This window comes from Cervus canadensis, chromosome 2 (assembly GCF_019320065.1).
Source record: "Cervus canadensis isolate Bull #8, Minnesota chromosome 2, ASM1932006v1, whole genome shotgun sequence".
NCBI lineage: Eukaryota > Metazoa > Chordata > Mammalia > Artiodactyla > Cervidae > Cervus > Cervus canadensis.
The window spans coordinates 104,355,978-104,370,817 of NC_057387.1; the positions used below are offsets into that span (position 1 = coordinate 104,355,978).

General features: G+C 38.7%; 1 protein-coding gene and 1 non-coding gene across 5 annotated transcripts in view; one reads left to right on the forward strand and one right to left on the reverse strand.

Annotated features, from left to right (window-relative positions):
- The window catches only part of AGO3 (argonaute RISC catalytic component 3), a 128,205-nt gene that overhangs the window by 99,101 nt on the left and 14,264 nt on the right, over positions 1-14,840 (reverse strand). For 2 of the 4 annotated variants that reach the window (XM_043461923.1, XM_043461925.1), the window contains one exon: positions 631-802. In XM_043461923.1, the coding sequence (XP_043317858.1) occupies positions 631-802 (172 nt within the window). Of the gene's footprint in view, positions 1-630; positions 803-14,840 lie in introns of those variants that run through there. The other 2 variants (XM_043461926.1, XM_043461927.1) reach the window with 2 other exon arrangements.
- On the forward strand, positions 4,446-4,517 carry TRNAD-AUC. The gene has a single exon. It is a non-coding gene; the product is annotated as a tRNA-Asp (tRNA).

The following is a 14,840-nucleotide window of genomic DNA, read 5'->3' on the forward strand; positions in this document are numbered from 1 at the left end:
TCGTAAAGCAAGTACACGCCAATTAAAAGACCTCGTTTGTGGTATATATCATGTCATAAATTCCTTTCACATTTCCTATATCACCTAAACCATATCCACATCCAGAGTATTTGGAGAGGGTGAGAGAAGCTTATTAAGAGCAGACTGTAAATCTTTATATATCATATATACTTGTTCCTCTATAAGAGTAGGGAACAGTTAGAGAAGTTGAGGATGGGAAGGCATAAAACCATGACAATCACCATCGTCTTAAAGGGAACATTACAGAAGGGGTAAATAAGTTCAAGGTGGGTGGGAAGAGAAAAGAAAGCACAGATAGATATTACCTAATAGCAAAGGAAAAAAATGCTCAGTCTGATTTTAAGAGCACATAACAATGAGTTGGACCTTTCCTATTATCACAGAGAAAACATATGAGGTTACTATAACAGAAAAATTTCAAGACTATTTGTAGATTTCCCCCATTATCACACCTCTGAAGTACAGTCAATTTCAAAGAAAATTACCGTGTGTTCTTGGTCAAACTGTTAGACATTAAACACTGCTATTTAGACATACAAGATAAACATAATTTCTAAAGCAAAGACAAAAACCAACAGCAAAAGATCTCTGTGACTTCTTAATTCTTACCTGTTCACTCTCCTAGGACACTTGTCTGGTTTAATATCTACCTCATAGAGGTAGACATCAATCTTTGGAATTTCAACTTGAAAACAGTTAGCCAGCAATTTAATGGGTTTGCCCATGGTGCCATAGCCAGGTCTTCTGGGCACCATGAGTAGGGGCTGGGCCCCAACAGGTCCTGCCAGGGAAGGGGAAAAAAAGAGAGACAGAAACACTGTTATAAGCTGCATTTGATAATCTTGTCAACCAGAGTAGGTTAGAATTTTAAGTAATAATTCCTTTGCTGATAATGATTAAAGCCTAGGGCTGAAAAATGACGTCAATTCTAAGAACGCTTTCTTTCACTCCAATTTACTTTCTTCATTAACACATACAGAGAAAAAAACGGGGTACCTCTGAAAAATTGTCTTGGAAGGGATAGAAAGAACAATCAAACAAACCCAGGTGAGCATAAGCAAACCACAAATCCACAAACCACTCGTATCCAAAGAGAGTGTAACCAACAGCAAAGAGAGTGTAACCAACAGCAGAATAATCTTACAGAAGGGTAAGAGCAAATGAACAAAATAAAAAACAATATACAAAAAAAAAAGGATCAACAAAGCACAAAATCAATTACTTGAAAAGATAAATAAGATAAATTCCAGACAACACAAACTTTTATAACATGAGAAAAAAGGTTGAAGTAACCAATATAAATGGAAAAAATGTATTACTACAAATACCAAAGACATTACAAACACTGTTAATAAATTTGCAAGTTTGATGAATTAGACAAAGTCCTAGAAAAACACAGCTTACTGGTACACAAAAGCATACAGAATTTGAAAAATTGTTGATAAAATGTAAAATGGTACAGCTGCTTTGGAAAACAGTAGAGTGGTTCTTCAAAACATTAAAAGCAGAATTATCATACGATCCAATAATCTACTTCTGGGTATAAACCCAAAAGAACTGAAAGCGGGCTGTTGATAATTATATACCTATGCTCATAGCAGTATTATTCACAATAAACAAAGCAAGTATGTGTTAGTCGCTCAGGCATGTCTGACTCTTTGCAGCACCATGGACTGTAGCCTGCTAGGCTTCCCTGTCCATGGGATTTCCCAGGCAAGAATACTGGAGTTACCATTTCCTACTCCAAGGAATCTTCTTGGCTCAGGGATTGAACTGGCCTCTCTTGCACTGGCCGGCAGGTTCTTTACCACTAGCGCCACCAGGGAAGCCCCTAACCCCTTGCTCTTTGCTACATAGTAACAGCCCTTAAATTCTATTTCCTGATCTATAAAATGGAAATAATACTTAATCTGCCTCTTTTTCATGAATCTTGTCAGGATCAAATCAGAACATAAACGATAGGTAAAATTTACCAAGCTCTTACTACATCTTTTAATAATTATCTTTATTTTTTAAACATTACTGAAGTATAGTTGATTTACAATGTTGTGTTTAACTTCTGCTTTACAGCAAGGTGACTCAGTTATACATATATCTGTTTTCATATTCTTTTCCATTTTGGTTTATCACAGGATACTGAATACAGTTCTTTGTGCTATACAGTAGGACCTTGCTGTTTATTCATCCTACATGTAATAGTTCCCATCTGCTAATACCAAACTCCAGTCCTTCCCGCCTCCAACCTGCTTCTTCCTTGGCAACCACAAGTCTGTTCTCTATATCTGTGAGTCTCTTTCTGTTTTCTAGACATGTTCATTTCTGTTGTATTTTAGATTCCACATATAAGTGATATCATATGGTATTTGTCTCTTTTTTTAAAAAAAATTTATTTATTTGGCTGTGCCAGGTCTTCACTGTAGCATGCAGGATTCTTTTAGTTGAGATATGTGAACTCTCAGTTGCAGCATGTGGGATCCAGTTCCCTAACCAGGGATTAAACCCAAGTGATCTGCATTGGGAGAATGGAGTCTTAGTTGCTGGATCACCAGGGAAGCCCCTGTCTTTTTCTGACTTACTTTAATATGATAATCTCTAGGTCCATCCATATTGCTGCAAAAGGCATTATTTTGCTGTTTTAATGGCTGAGTAATAACATAATATTATGTTACATGTATATAACACATCATCTTTATCCATACATATATATATGTGTATATATACATATTATTATTCATATATACGTGTGTGTATATATACATATATAATGGTTGAGTAATATTCCATGTATGAAGAAGCAATGTGAAGTGAAAGTCACTCAGTTGTGTCCAACCCTTTGCGACCCCATGGGACTACACAGTCCATGGAATTCTCCAGGCCAGAATATTGGAGTGGGTAGCCTTTCCCTTCTCCAGCGGAATCTTCCCAACCCAGGGATGGAACCCAGGTTTCCGGCATTGCAGGTGGATTCTTTACCAGCCGACCACAAGGGAAGCCCATGTGTGTTACTCATGTCTTCTTCACCCATTCCTCTGCTGACGGACATTTAGGTTGATTCCATGCCTTGGATATTGTAAATAGTGCTGCTATGAAATAGGGGTTCATGTATCTTCTTGAATTATAGTTTTGTGTGGGTACTCACCCAGGACTGGGATTGCTAGATTATATGATAACTCTGTTTTTAGTTTTTGAGGAACCTCCATACTTCCATAGTGGCTGCAACAATTTACATTCCTACCAATGGTGTTCTTCACACCCTGTCCAACAATGTGTAGGATGGCCATTTTGATGATGGCCATTCTGACTGGCATGAGGTAATACCTCATTATAGTTTTGACTCGCATTTTTAGTTAGTGAGGTGGAGCATGTTTTCACGTGCCTGTTAGCCATCTGTATGTCTTCTTTGGAGAAATGTCTATTTAGGTACTCTGTCTATTTTTTTCAGTGGGTTTTTTGTTTGTTATGGAATTGTAGAAGCTGTTTACATATTTTGGAAATTAAGCCCCTGTTGGTTCAATCATGTGCAAATATTTTCTTCCAGTCCATAGGATGTCTTTTTGTTTTAGTAGCAGAACTAGGATTAGAACTCACTCTGCTGTGTTATTTTGTTTCATTGATATATCTATCCTTTTGTCAACAACATATACTGTCTTGATTACCATATTTTATAGTTAGCTTTGAAATCAGGTACTATCAATCAGTTCTGTAACTTTAATCTCCTTTAATATCATGTAACTCTTCTGGGTAATTTTGTCTTTCCATATAAACTTCACAATCAGTTTGTCAATGTCCATAAAATAACTTGCTGAGATTTTGTTTGGAATTGTGCTAAATACACAAATCAAGTTAAGAAGAGCTGAGATCTTTATGATAATGAGTCTTCCTACCCATGTATAATAGAATACCTCTATTTAGATCTTCTTTTGGAGAAGGAAATGGCAACCCACTCCAGTATTCTTGCTTGGGAAATCCCATAGACAGAAGAGCCTTGCAGGCTATACAGTCCATGGGGTCACAAGAGTCAGACACAACTTAGTGACTATACCACCAAACCACAGATTTTCTTTTTTTTTAATCAAAGTTTTGCAGTTTCCTTCACATACATCTTACACATATTTTGTTAGATTCATACCTAAGTATTTCTCTTTTTTTTTTGGTGCTAATGTATAAGACGACAATAATAGAAATAGTGTGGTTTTCATTAAAAAATAGAAAAACAGATCCGAGGAACAGAACTGATAGCCCCAAAACTGAACCACACAGTCAACTCATGTTTGACAGAGGAGCAAAGGCAATTCAATAGAAAAAGGACATTTTTAAAATATGGTGCTGTTAAACAAATGGATATCCACATGCTAAAGAAAAAAAATGAAGAAAAGAATCTGGACACAGATCTAAAACTTTTTTCAAGAACTAACTCAGGGTATTCCCTGGTGGTCCAGTGGTTAGGACTCTCACTATCACTGCTGAGGGCCCAGGTTCAATCCCTGGTCAGGGAACTAAGATCCCACTAGATACACAGTGTGGTCAAAAACCCCAAACAAAACAAACTCAAATGGCTAGTGAACCTCAATGTAAAATGCAAAGCTGTTGAACTCCTAGTTCAAAACATCAGTGACCTTGATGATGACTTGTAAAAATTCATTTGTTTTTAATTGGAGGATAATTGCTTTACAATGTTGTGATTTCTGGCATACAACGATGTGAATACATATGTATACATAAGTATACATATGTCCCCTCCCGCTGGAACTTCCCTCCCACCCCCTATTGCATCCCAGCCCTCTAGGTTGTCACAGAGCACTGCACTGAGCTCCCTGTGTGATACAGCAACTTCCCATTAGCTGTCTATTTTACACATGGTAAAGTATATTAAAAAAGACACATGTACCCCAGTGTTCATTGGTGATGACTTCTTAGAAGAAGCACATAAATACCAAAAGCACAAAACATTAAATAAAAAGTTGATGTTTTCATTAAAAATAAAAGCCTGTTCTAGACTTTTGAACTCTGTGGGAGAATGTGAGGGTGGGATATTTCAAAAGAACAGCATGTATACTATCTATGGTGAAACAGATCACCAGCCCAGGTGGGATGCATGAGACAAGTGCTCGGGCCTGGTGCACTGGGAAGACCCAGAGGAATCGGTGGAGAGGGAGGTGGGAGGGGGGATCGGGATGGGGAATAAGTGTAAATCTATGGCTGATTCATATCAATGTATGACAAAACCCACTGAAATGTTGTGAAGTAATTAGCCTCCAACTAAAAAAAAAAAAAAAAAAAAAAGCCTGTTCTACAAGAGAATGAATACACAAGCCACAGACTGAGTAAATATATTTGCAAAACACATATTTGATAAGGGGCTAATACTTGAAATACATAAAGAACTCATACAACTCAATAGGGAAAAAAAATTCAATTTAAAAAATGGGCAGAAGCTCTGAACAGATATTCTTCCCAAAGAAGACATGCAGATGGACTACAGGCACATGAAAAGACACACAACATCATTAATCACCAGGAAAATACAAGTCAAAACCACAATAAGACATCACCTCACATCTCAGAATGGCTATTATCAAAACACAAGAAATAACAAGTGTTGGCAAGAATGTGGAGAAAGGAAACCCTTGTGCACTATCGGTAGGAATGTAAACTGGTACATCTACCATGAAAAACAGAATGAAGATTCCTTTAAAAATTAAAACTAGAAGAACCACATAATCCAGCAGTTCCACTACTGGGTATTTATCTAAAGAAAAGGAAAACACTAAGCTAAAAAGATAAATCCCCTCTCACATTCATTGCAGTATTATGTACAACAGTCAAGATATGGAAACAACCTAGGTGTCTATCGGATGAATGGATAAACAAAATGTGCTCTATATACAAAATGGAAAGTTATTTAGTCATAAAAAGGGAAATCTTGCCATCTGAAACATGGATGGACCTTGAAAACATTACACTAAGTGAAATAAATCAGACAGAGAAAGACAAAGGCCACATGATCTCATCTGTGTGTGGAAGCTAAGAGAGAAGAAAAAAAAAAAAAAACAAGCTCATAGATAACAGAAGAGACTAGTGGTTGCCAGAGGTGCACGCATGCTCAGTTGTGTCCAACTCTTTGTGACTCCATGGACTGTAGCCTGTCAGGCTTCTCTATCCATGGAATTTTCTAGGCAAGAATACCGGAGTGGTTGCCATTTCCTACTTCAGGGGATCTTCCCAACAAAGGGATCAAACCTGAGTCTCTTGCCTCTCAGGCACTAGTAGGCAGACTCTTTACCACTAGCGCCACCTGAGAAGCCCTCTTTACCACTATGGGAATAGGCAAAATGAGCGAAGGGGATCAAAAGTGCAAACTTTCAGTTACAAAGTAAGTAAATCTTGGGGATGTAATGTATAACATGATGGCTATAGTTTATAATACTGTACTGCATACTTGAAAGTAGATAAAAAAGTAGATCTTAAGCGTTCTCATCACAAAAAGTTCCTAAGTATGGTAACAGATGTTACTACCTCCTTATTGTGGAGGTAATATTTACCAATACTGAATCATGTTGTACATCTGAAACTAACATAAAGTATATATCGATTATATCTCAATTTAAGGAAAGAATGCAGTAAAATGATAATTTTTAAAAAGCTCATCTATTTGTCATGTACTCACAAAATAACTGTTTATAACCAACCATATTAACTATCGTGATCAAGAAAGACGTTTCTAGGCATTTTATATCCTAACATGACACTCTGTGATTGATGTACAGATATTTTAATGTACTTTAGTTAGTTATTGTTCAGTTGCTAAGTTGTGTCCAACTCTTTGAGATCCCCATGGATTGCAGCACACCAGGCTCCTGTGTCTGCCACTATCTCCCAGAGTTTGCTCAAATTCATGTCCATGAGTCAGTGATGCTATCTGACCATCTCATCCTCTGCCGCCCCCTTCTCCTTTTGCCTTCAATCCTTCCCAGCATCAATTTCTCATTTGGGGAAATCAGCTGAGGTCAGGCCAATATCTAACACATTATACTTTTTCCCATTTAAGGTAATGGCAAATAGTCTCCCAACTAGTGGTTGTGATGCAGAATGTCTGATTTTCAGCAACCTATTCTTAATTATTCCATGCTTTTAAGAAGACATTTTGTTCTATTTCATTCAGATATTTTAGTTTTCTCTAGTGGGAGTTCTGAGCCTAATAAAATAGCCTGCCTACTCTATACAGAGAAAATTCTGTAGCTATTTAACAACTGTATTTTCATATAAAGTGAATGATCTGAGGACAGAGTTTATGAGTGATTGATATTTCTATCCCCAATACTTACAAGTGCATCACATTAAGCCCCTTTTCTTGATTCCACAATTACAGAGCAATCTTCTAATTATTGTCTGGATGCCCATATAGACCACTGGAGGGAGAAAAATTTGTTGCCTCATGACTAGTCAATGTGAATCTGCTTGATGTTCTGGAAACAGTAATTTTCTTTGCAATGATTAACTTAACATTATGATTTATATAACAGTTTCCTGTGAACTTTGGTTAGCATCAGTCAGTTCCTCATGGTGATGATGGTTTCTGGATGCCTGGCAAGATAGAGGATCAGGATCTACAAAGTTAGGGACCAGACTCTGGACCACAGTGACCCTGTGTCAATGCTGCTGTTGTTTGGTCTCTAAGTCGTGTCTGACTCTTTAAGACCCCATGGACTGTAGTCCACCAGGCTCCGCTCCCCATGGGATTTCCTAGGCAAGAATACTGGAATGGGTTGCCATTTCCTTCTCCAGGGATCTTTCTGACCCAGGGATCAAACCCCTGTCTCCTGCTTGAAACCCTATCCTCTGTCATATTACCTCGTAAATTTGTTTCAGCAATCTGAATTTTCAAGTTTCAAATGTTATATTCTGTTCCCATTTAATGAAGCATCATGAGCATGTCTTCATACATTATTGTGTAGTAGCTAAGTTTAGTCTGACTCTTCTGCAACCCCATGGACTGTAGCCTACCAGACTCCTCTGTCCTGGGGATTTCCCAGGCAAGGATACTGGAATGGGGTACCATTTCCTTCTACAGGGGATTTTCCCGACACATAGACTGAACCTGTGTCTCGCACTGGCAGGCGTATTCTTTACCACTGAGCCATCAGGGAAGCACAAGTTCTTAATAACCATAATTTTAACAGCTATTTAATGACCCATTAAGTTGATGAACTACAATTGACCAAGCTTCACTCCAGGATATTTAGTTTACTTCCAATTTTTCACGATTATAAACAATGAAACAAGCAACTGTAGTCGACATTCATAGACTGTATGCTGGGCACAACACCATCCTTATCCTCTACCTCATGGCTATTCTCTTGAATACTGTACTTTCCCAAGTATTGCATGAATACCTGCAGTTGATATGTTCTTACATGAACTTGCCCCACAATTGACTGGTCCAGAGATAGACACCAGAACCAAGAAAAAGTAATAAGTAGTTCTTCCCCTGGGACATTTTTTTAACTTGGGACCTAAACAACCATCAGGCATTTCCTCTTCAGGGACTAAGGCTGTGAGATGTAACAGCCATTGGAGGTCAAATGTTCTGATGTGCAGAAAAAGCCAATCAACGGTAGGATACAAGACCTTTTAGAACTAACACCCAAAAAAGATGTCCTTTTCATTACAGGGGACTGGAATGCAAAAGTAGGAAGTCAGGAAACACCTGGAGTAACAGACAAATCTGGCCTTGGAGTACAGAATGAAGCAGGGCAAAGGCTAATAGAGTTTTGCCAAGAGAACGCACTGGTCATAGCAAATACCCTCTTCCAACAACACAAGAGAAGACTCTACACATGGACATCACCAGATGGTCAACACCGAAATCAGACTGATTATATTCTTTGCAGTCAAAGATGGAGAATCTCTATACAGTCAGCAAAAAGAAGACCGGGAACTGACTGTGGCTCAGATCATGAACTCCTTATTGCCAAATTCAGACTTAAATTGAAGAAAGTAGGGAAAACCACTAGACCATTCAGGTATGACCTAAATCAAATCCCTTATGATTATACAGTGGAAGTGAAAAATAGATTTAAGGAACTAGATCTGATAGAGAGTGCCTGATGAACTATGGACAGAGGTTTGTAACACTGTACAGGAGAAACGGATGAAGACCATCCCCATGGAAAAGAAATGCAAAAAAGCAAAATGGCTGTCAGAGGAGGCCTTACAAATAGCTGTGAAAAGAAAAGTGAAAAGCAAAGGAGAAAAGGAAAGATATTCCCATTTGAATTCAGAGTTCCAAAGAATAGCAATGAGAGACAAGAAAGCCGTCCTCAGCGATCAATGCAAAGAAATAGAGGAAAACAACAGAGTGGGAAAGACGAGAGATCTCTTCAAGAAAATTAGAGATATCAAGGGAACATTTAATGCAAAGATGGGCTAGATAAAGGACAGAAATGGTATGGACCTAACAGAAGCAGAAGATATTAAGAAGAGGTGACAAGAATACAAGAACTATACAAAAAAGATCTTCATGACCCAGATAATCACGATGGTGTGATCACTCACCTAGAGTCAGACATCCTGGAATGTGAAGTCAAGTGGGCCTTAGAAAGCATCACGATGAACGAAGCTAGTGGAGGTGACGGAATTCCAGTTGAGCTATTTCAAATCCTGAAATATGATGCTGTGAAAGTGCTACACTCAATACGCCAGCAAATTTGGAAAACTCAGCAGTGGCCACAGGACTGGAAAAGGTCAGTTTTCATTCCAATCCCAAAGAAAGGCAATGCCAAAGAATACTCAAACTACCGCACAATTGCACTCATCTCACACGCTAGTAAACTAATGCTCAAAATTCTCCAAGTCAGGCTTCAGCAATATGTTAACCATGAACTTACAGATGTTCAAGCTGGTTTCAGAAAAGGCAGAGGAACCAGGGACCAAATTGCCAACATCCGCTGGATCATCGAAAAAGCAAGAGAGTTCCAGAAAAAACATCTATTTTCTGCTTTATTGACTATGCCAAAGCCTTTGACTGTGTGGATCACAATAAGCTGTGGAAAATTCTGAAAGAGATGGGAATACCAGACCACCTGACCTGCCTCCTGAGGAACCTATATGCAGGTCGGGAAGCAACAGTTAGAACCAGACATGGAACAACAGACTGGTTCCAAATAGGAAAAGGAGTACGTTACCCTGCTTATTTAACTTAACATGCAGAGTACATCATGAGAAACGCTGGGCTGGAAGAAGCACAAGCTGGAATCAAGATTGCTGGCAGAAATATCAATAACCTCAGATATGCACATGACACCACCCTTATGGCAGAAAGTGAAGAGGAACTAAAAAGCCTCTTGATGAAAGTGAAAGAGGAGAGTGAAAAAGTTGGCTTAAAGCTTAACATTCAGAAAACTAAAGATCATGGCATCTGGTCCCATCACCTCATGGGAAATAGATGGGGAGACAGTGGAAACAGTGTCAGACTTTATTTTTGTGGGCTCCAAAATCACTGCAGATGGTGACTGCAGCCATGAAATTGAAAGATGCTTACTCCTTGGAAGGGAAGATATGACCAACCTAGATAGCATATTAAAAAGCAGAGACATTACTTTGCCAGCAAAGGTCCGTCTGGTCAAGGCTATGGTTTTTCCAGTGGTCACGTATGGATGTGAGAGTTGGACTGTGAAGAAAGCTGAGCGCCAAAAAATTGATGCTTTTGAAGTGTGGTGTTGGAGAAGACTCTCGAGAGTCCCCTGGACTGCAAGGAGATCCAACCAATCCATCCTGAAGGAGATCAGTCCTGGGTGTTCACTGGAAGGACTGATGCTGAAGCTGAAACTCCAGTACTTTGGCCACCTCACGCGAAGAGCTGACTCACTGGAAAAGACCCTGATGCTTGGAGGGATTGGGGGCAGGAGGAGAAGGGGACAACAGAGGATGAGACGGCTGGATGGCAGCACCGACTTGGTGGACATGAGTTTGAATAAACTCTGGGAGTCGGTGATGGACAAGGAGGCCTGGCATGCTGCGATTCATGGGGTCGCAAAGAGTCGGACACGACTGAGCGACTGAACTGAACTGAACATACAGTAAGGCTACATGTACAGAGAAGTCAAAATAAGAGATGGAGTAGTCTGATACCATGAGTTTCTAGTTCCAACTGCTCCAGATGCAAGCTCAGCTGCAAATCTGTTCTTCCTATTGCCACTCAACTTTCCTTAGATTCCCTGAGTCAAAAAACCCTTTTTGCTTTAATTAGTTTCAGTTGGATTTCTGTTATTTGCAAGGATAAGCCTGGAGGACAGTAGGCTAAACTCTTGATGTATAAAAAGAGTAATATATTAAATTACTTCAACTGAAATATGGTCTCAGATCTGAGTTCAAATTTCAGATCTAATGATCAGTGAGAAGGCACAACCTGTGGCTCACTTGCCTATTAATTTTCTAAATGATATTTAGAGCAAACAACATGATAGTTTGATAGACCTGTGCACTGTGAATAGATTCTTCCTACCAAGTTAATTAACACATCCATCACCTCACATATTCACCTTTTTGCAGGCAGGGGAAGATTTAAAACACTGAATTTCTACTCTCTTAGCAAATTTCAATTACACAACACAGTATAATGAATTCTAGTCACTATGGTATACATTAGATCTGCAGATCTTACTCATCTTATAGTACAATCTTATTCACCTTAAAGTATGTATACTTGTACCAACCTTTCCCTATTTCCTTCATCCCCTGACAACCATTTTACTACTTTTTTTTTTTAAGACTCCACATGTAAGTGATACCAACCAGTACCTGTCTTTGTCTTATTATACTTAACTCACTGCCCTCTAGGCTCATCCATGGTCAGAAATAATAGGATTTCCTTCTTTTTCAAGGTTGAACAATATTCCACTGTGTGTGTATGTACACACGTATCACATTTTGTTTCAATTCATTCACTGATGGACACTTAAGATAGTTTCTGTACCTCGGCTATTGTGAATGTTGCAATGAACAGTCAAGTACAGATACTGCTTCAAGATAATGGTTTCATTTCCTTTGGATATATACTCAGAAGTGGGATTGCTGGGGCACATGGCAGCTCTATTCTTTGTTTCTTAACATTGGACTAGAGTTTATTAGCAATGTTCTGTTAGTTTCAGATGCACAGCAAAGTGATTCAGTTATACATATACATCTATCTATCACTTCTTAAATTCTTTCCCCATTTAGAATATTGCAGAGTTCCCTGTGCTATACAGTAGGTCCTTGTTGGCTATTTTAAATATAGTGGTGTGTACACATCAATCCCAAACTCCCAATTTATCCCTCCCCCTACTCTTTCCCTGCTGGTAAAGGAGCATCTGGTAGCTCTAGTTTTCATTTCTTGAGGAACCTCCATGCAGTTTTCCACAGTGGTTATACCAGTTTATGTTACCACTGACAGTGTATAAGGGTTCTCTTTTCTCCACACTCACACTGGCATTTATCATCTTGTCTTTTTGATAAAAAGTCATCCTAACAGGTATAAGGTTGTATCTCACTGGGGTTTTGATTTGCATTTCCATGATAACTGGTAATGCTGAGCACCTTTTATGTACTGGTTGGCCATTTGCACGTCTTCTTTGGAAAAATGTCTATTCCAAGTCCTTTGCCCATTTTTCAATCAAGTTATTTTCTGCTATTGAATTGTAAGAGCTTTAACCCTTTATCAGATATGTGGTTTGCAGATATCTTCTCCCATTCTGTAAAGTTTCCTTTTGTTAATGATTTTCTTTGCTGAACAGAGACTTATTTTGATATAGTCTCACCCACTTATTCTTGCTTTTGTTGCCTTTACCTTTGTTTTTGGTATTAAACTAAAAAAAAATCACCGTCAAGACCAATGTCAAGAAGCTTAGGTGCTATGGAGTAAAACTTCTAGGAGTTTTATGGTTTCAGGTATTCTGTTAGTCTTTGATCCATTTTGATTTTTATATATCGTATAAGCTAGGGTCTAGTTTCATTCTTTTGCACATGGCTATCCAGTTTTCCCAACACCATTTGTTGTACAGAATATCCTTTCCCCGCTGTGTACTTTTTGCTCCTTTGTCAAAAACTGAGTAGATATGCATGGGTTTATTTCTAGGCTCACATTGATCTATATGCCTATTTTTATGCCAATACCACACTGTTATGATATTGCTTTGTAATATAGTTTGAAATCACGAAGTGTGATGCCTCCAGCTTTGCTCATCTTTCTCAAGATTGTTTTAGCTATTGGAGGTCTTCTGTGGTTCCCTATACATTTTAGGATTGCTTTTTCTATTTCTGTAGAAAATGCCACTGCAATTTATTTTTTTGCCATTGCAATTTTGATATGGACTGCACTGAATCTGTAGATAACTTTGGGTAGTCTGGACAGTTAAACAATATTAATTCTTCCAATCCATGAGCATAGAGTATCTTTCCATAAGCATTTTATTGTTTTTGATGGTACTGTAAATGGGATTTTTAAAAATTCTATCTTTTTGATAGTTGTTAGTATATAGAAATGTACTAGGCTTTGTATACTGATTTTGTATCGTGCAACTCTACTAAATTCAATTATTATTTCCAACAGTTTTTCACAGTTTAGAGTTTTCTATATATAATAGCACATCATCTGCAAACAGTTCTACTCCCTCCAATCCAGTAAGAATGCCTTTTCTATTCCTTTTCTTACCTAACTGTTCTGGCTATGTCGTCCTGCACTGTTGGTGTTTTTAAAGGTATAAAAGTCAATTTTCTCTTTTACTTATTTATTTGTGGCTAATCAGGGTCTTTGTTGCTTTGCTCAGGCTTTCTTTAATTGTGGTAAGCAGAGGCTCCTTTTCATTGTGGTGTGTGGGCTCCTCATTGCAGTGGCTTCTTTTGTTGCAAAACACAGGCCCTGGCCACACAGGCTTCGGCAGTTGCGGCACAAAGGCACTGAGCCACCAGGTAAGTCCCAGTACTATGTTGAAAAAAAGGGTTGACAGTAGGCATTCTTGTCCTGTTCCTGATCTCAGAAGAAAAGCTTTCAGTTTTTCACATTGACTATGATACCAGCTGTGGACTTCGGCAAATATGGCCCTTATTATGTTGAGGTACATTCAGTTACCTGATTTTAAAAATGAGATAAAATGATCTATATATTCTAGATGTGCCAGGCACAGAAGTCATTAAAAAAAGCAGTAGTTCTTCAATAAATATTAATAAACTTCTACAACATGTCATATAAATATGCTAAGAGAATTTCTCTGCATCAAGCACCTACTGTTTTATTTCGGGGAACTAGAGAAGGAAACTAGCATACAGAAATTTTTCCTCAGGTAAACGTCAGAAACAGACCTACCACCAGCTCAAAGGACAGGAACACACACATACTTCTCATTTGGTATTTTCTGCCAAACTGGCATATGAACACATGACTATCACTAGATTTCTTTCTCTTCTATGCCCTCTCTAGCATTAGGCATTAAAACTTTTGAAAATGTTTTATGTGTTCAGTTCAGTCACTCAGTCGTGTCCGACTCTTTGCGACCCCATGAATCACAGCACGCCAGGCCTCCCTGTCCATCACCAACTCCTGGAGTTCACTCAAACTCATGCCCATCAAGTCGGTGATGCCATCCAGCCATCTCATCCTCTGTCATCCCCTTCTCCTCCTGTCCCCAAACCCTCCAAGCATCAGGGTCTTTTCCAAAGAGTCAACTCTTTGCATGAGGTGGCCAAAGTACTGGAGTTTCAGCTTCAACATCAGTCCTTCCAATGAACACCCAGGACTGATCTCCTTTAGGATGGACTGGTTGGATCTCCTTGCAGTCCAAGGG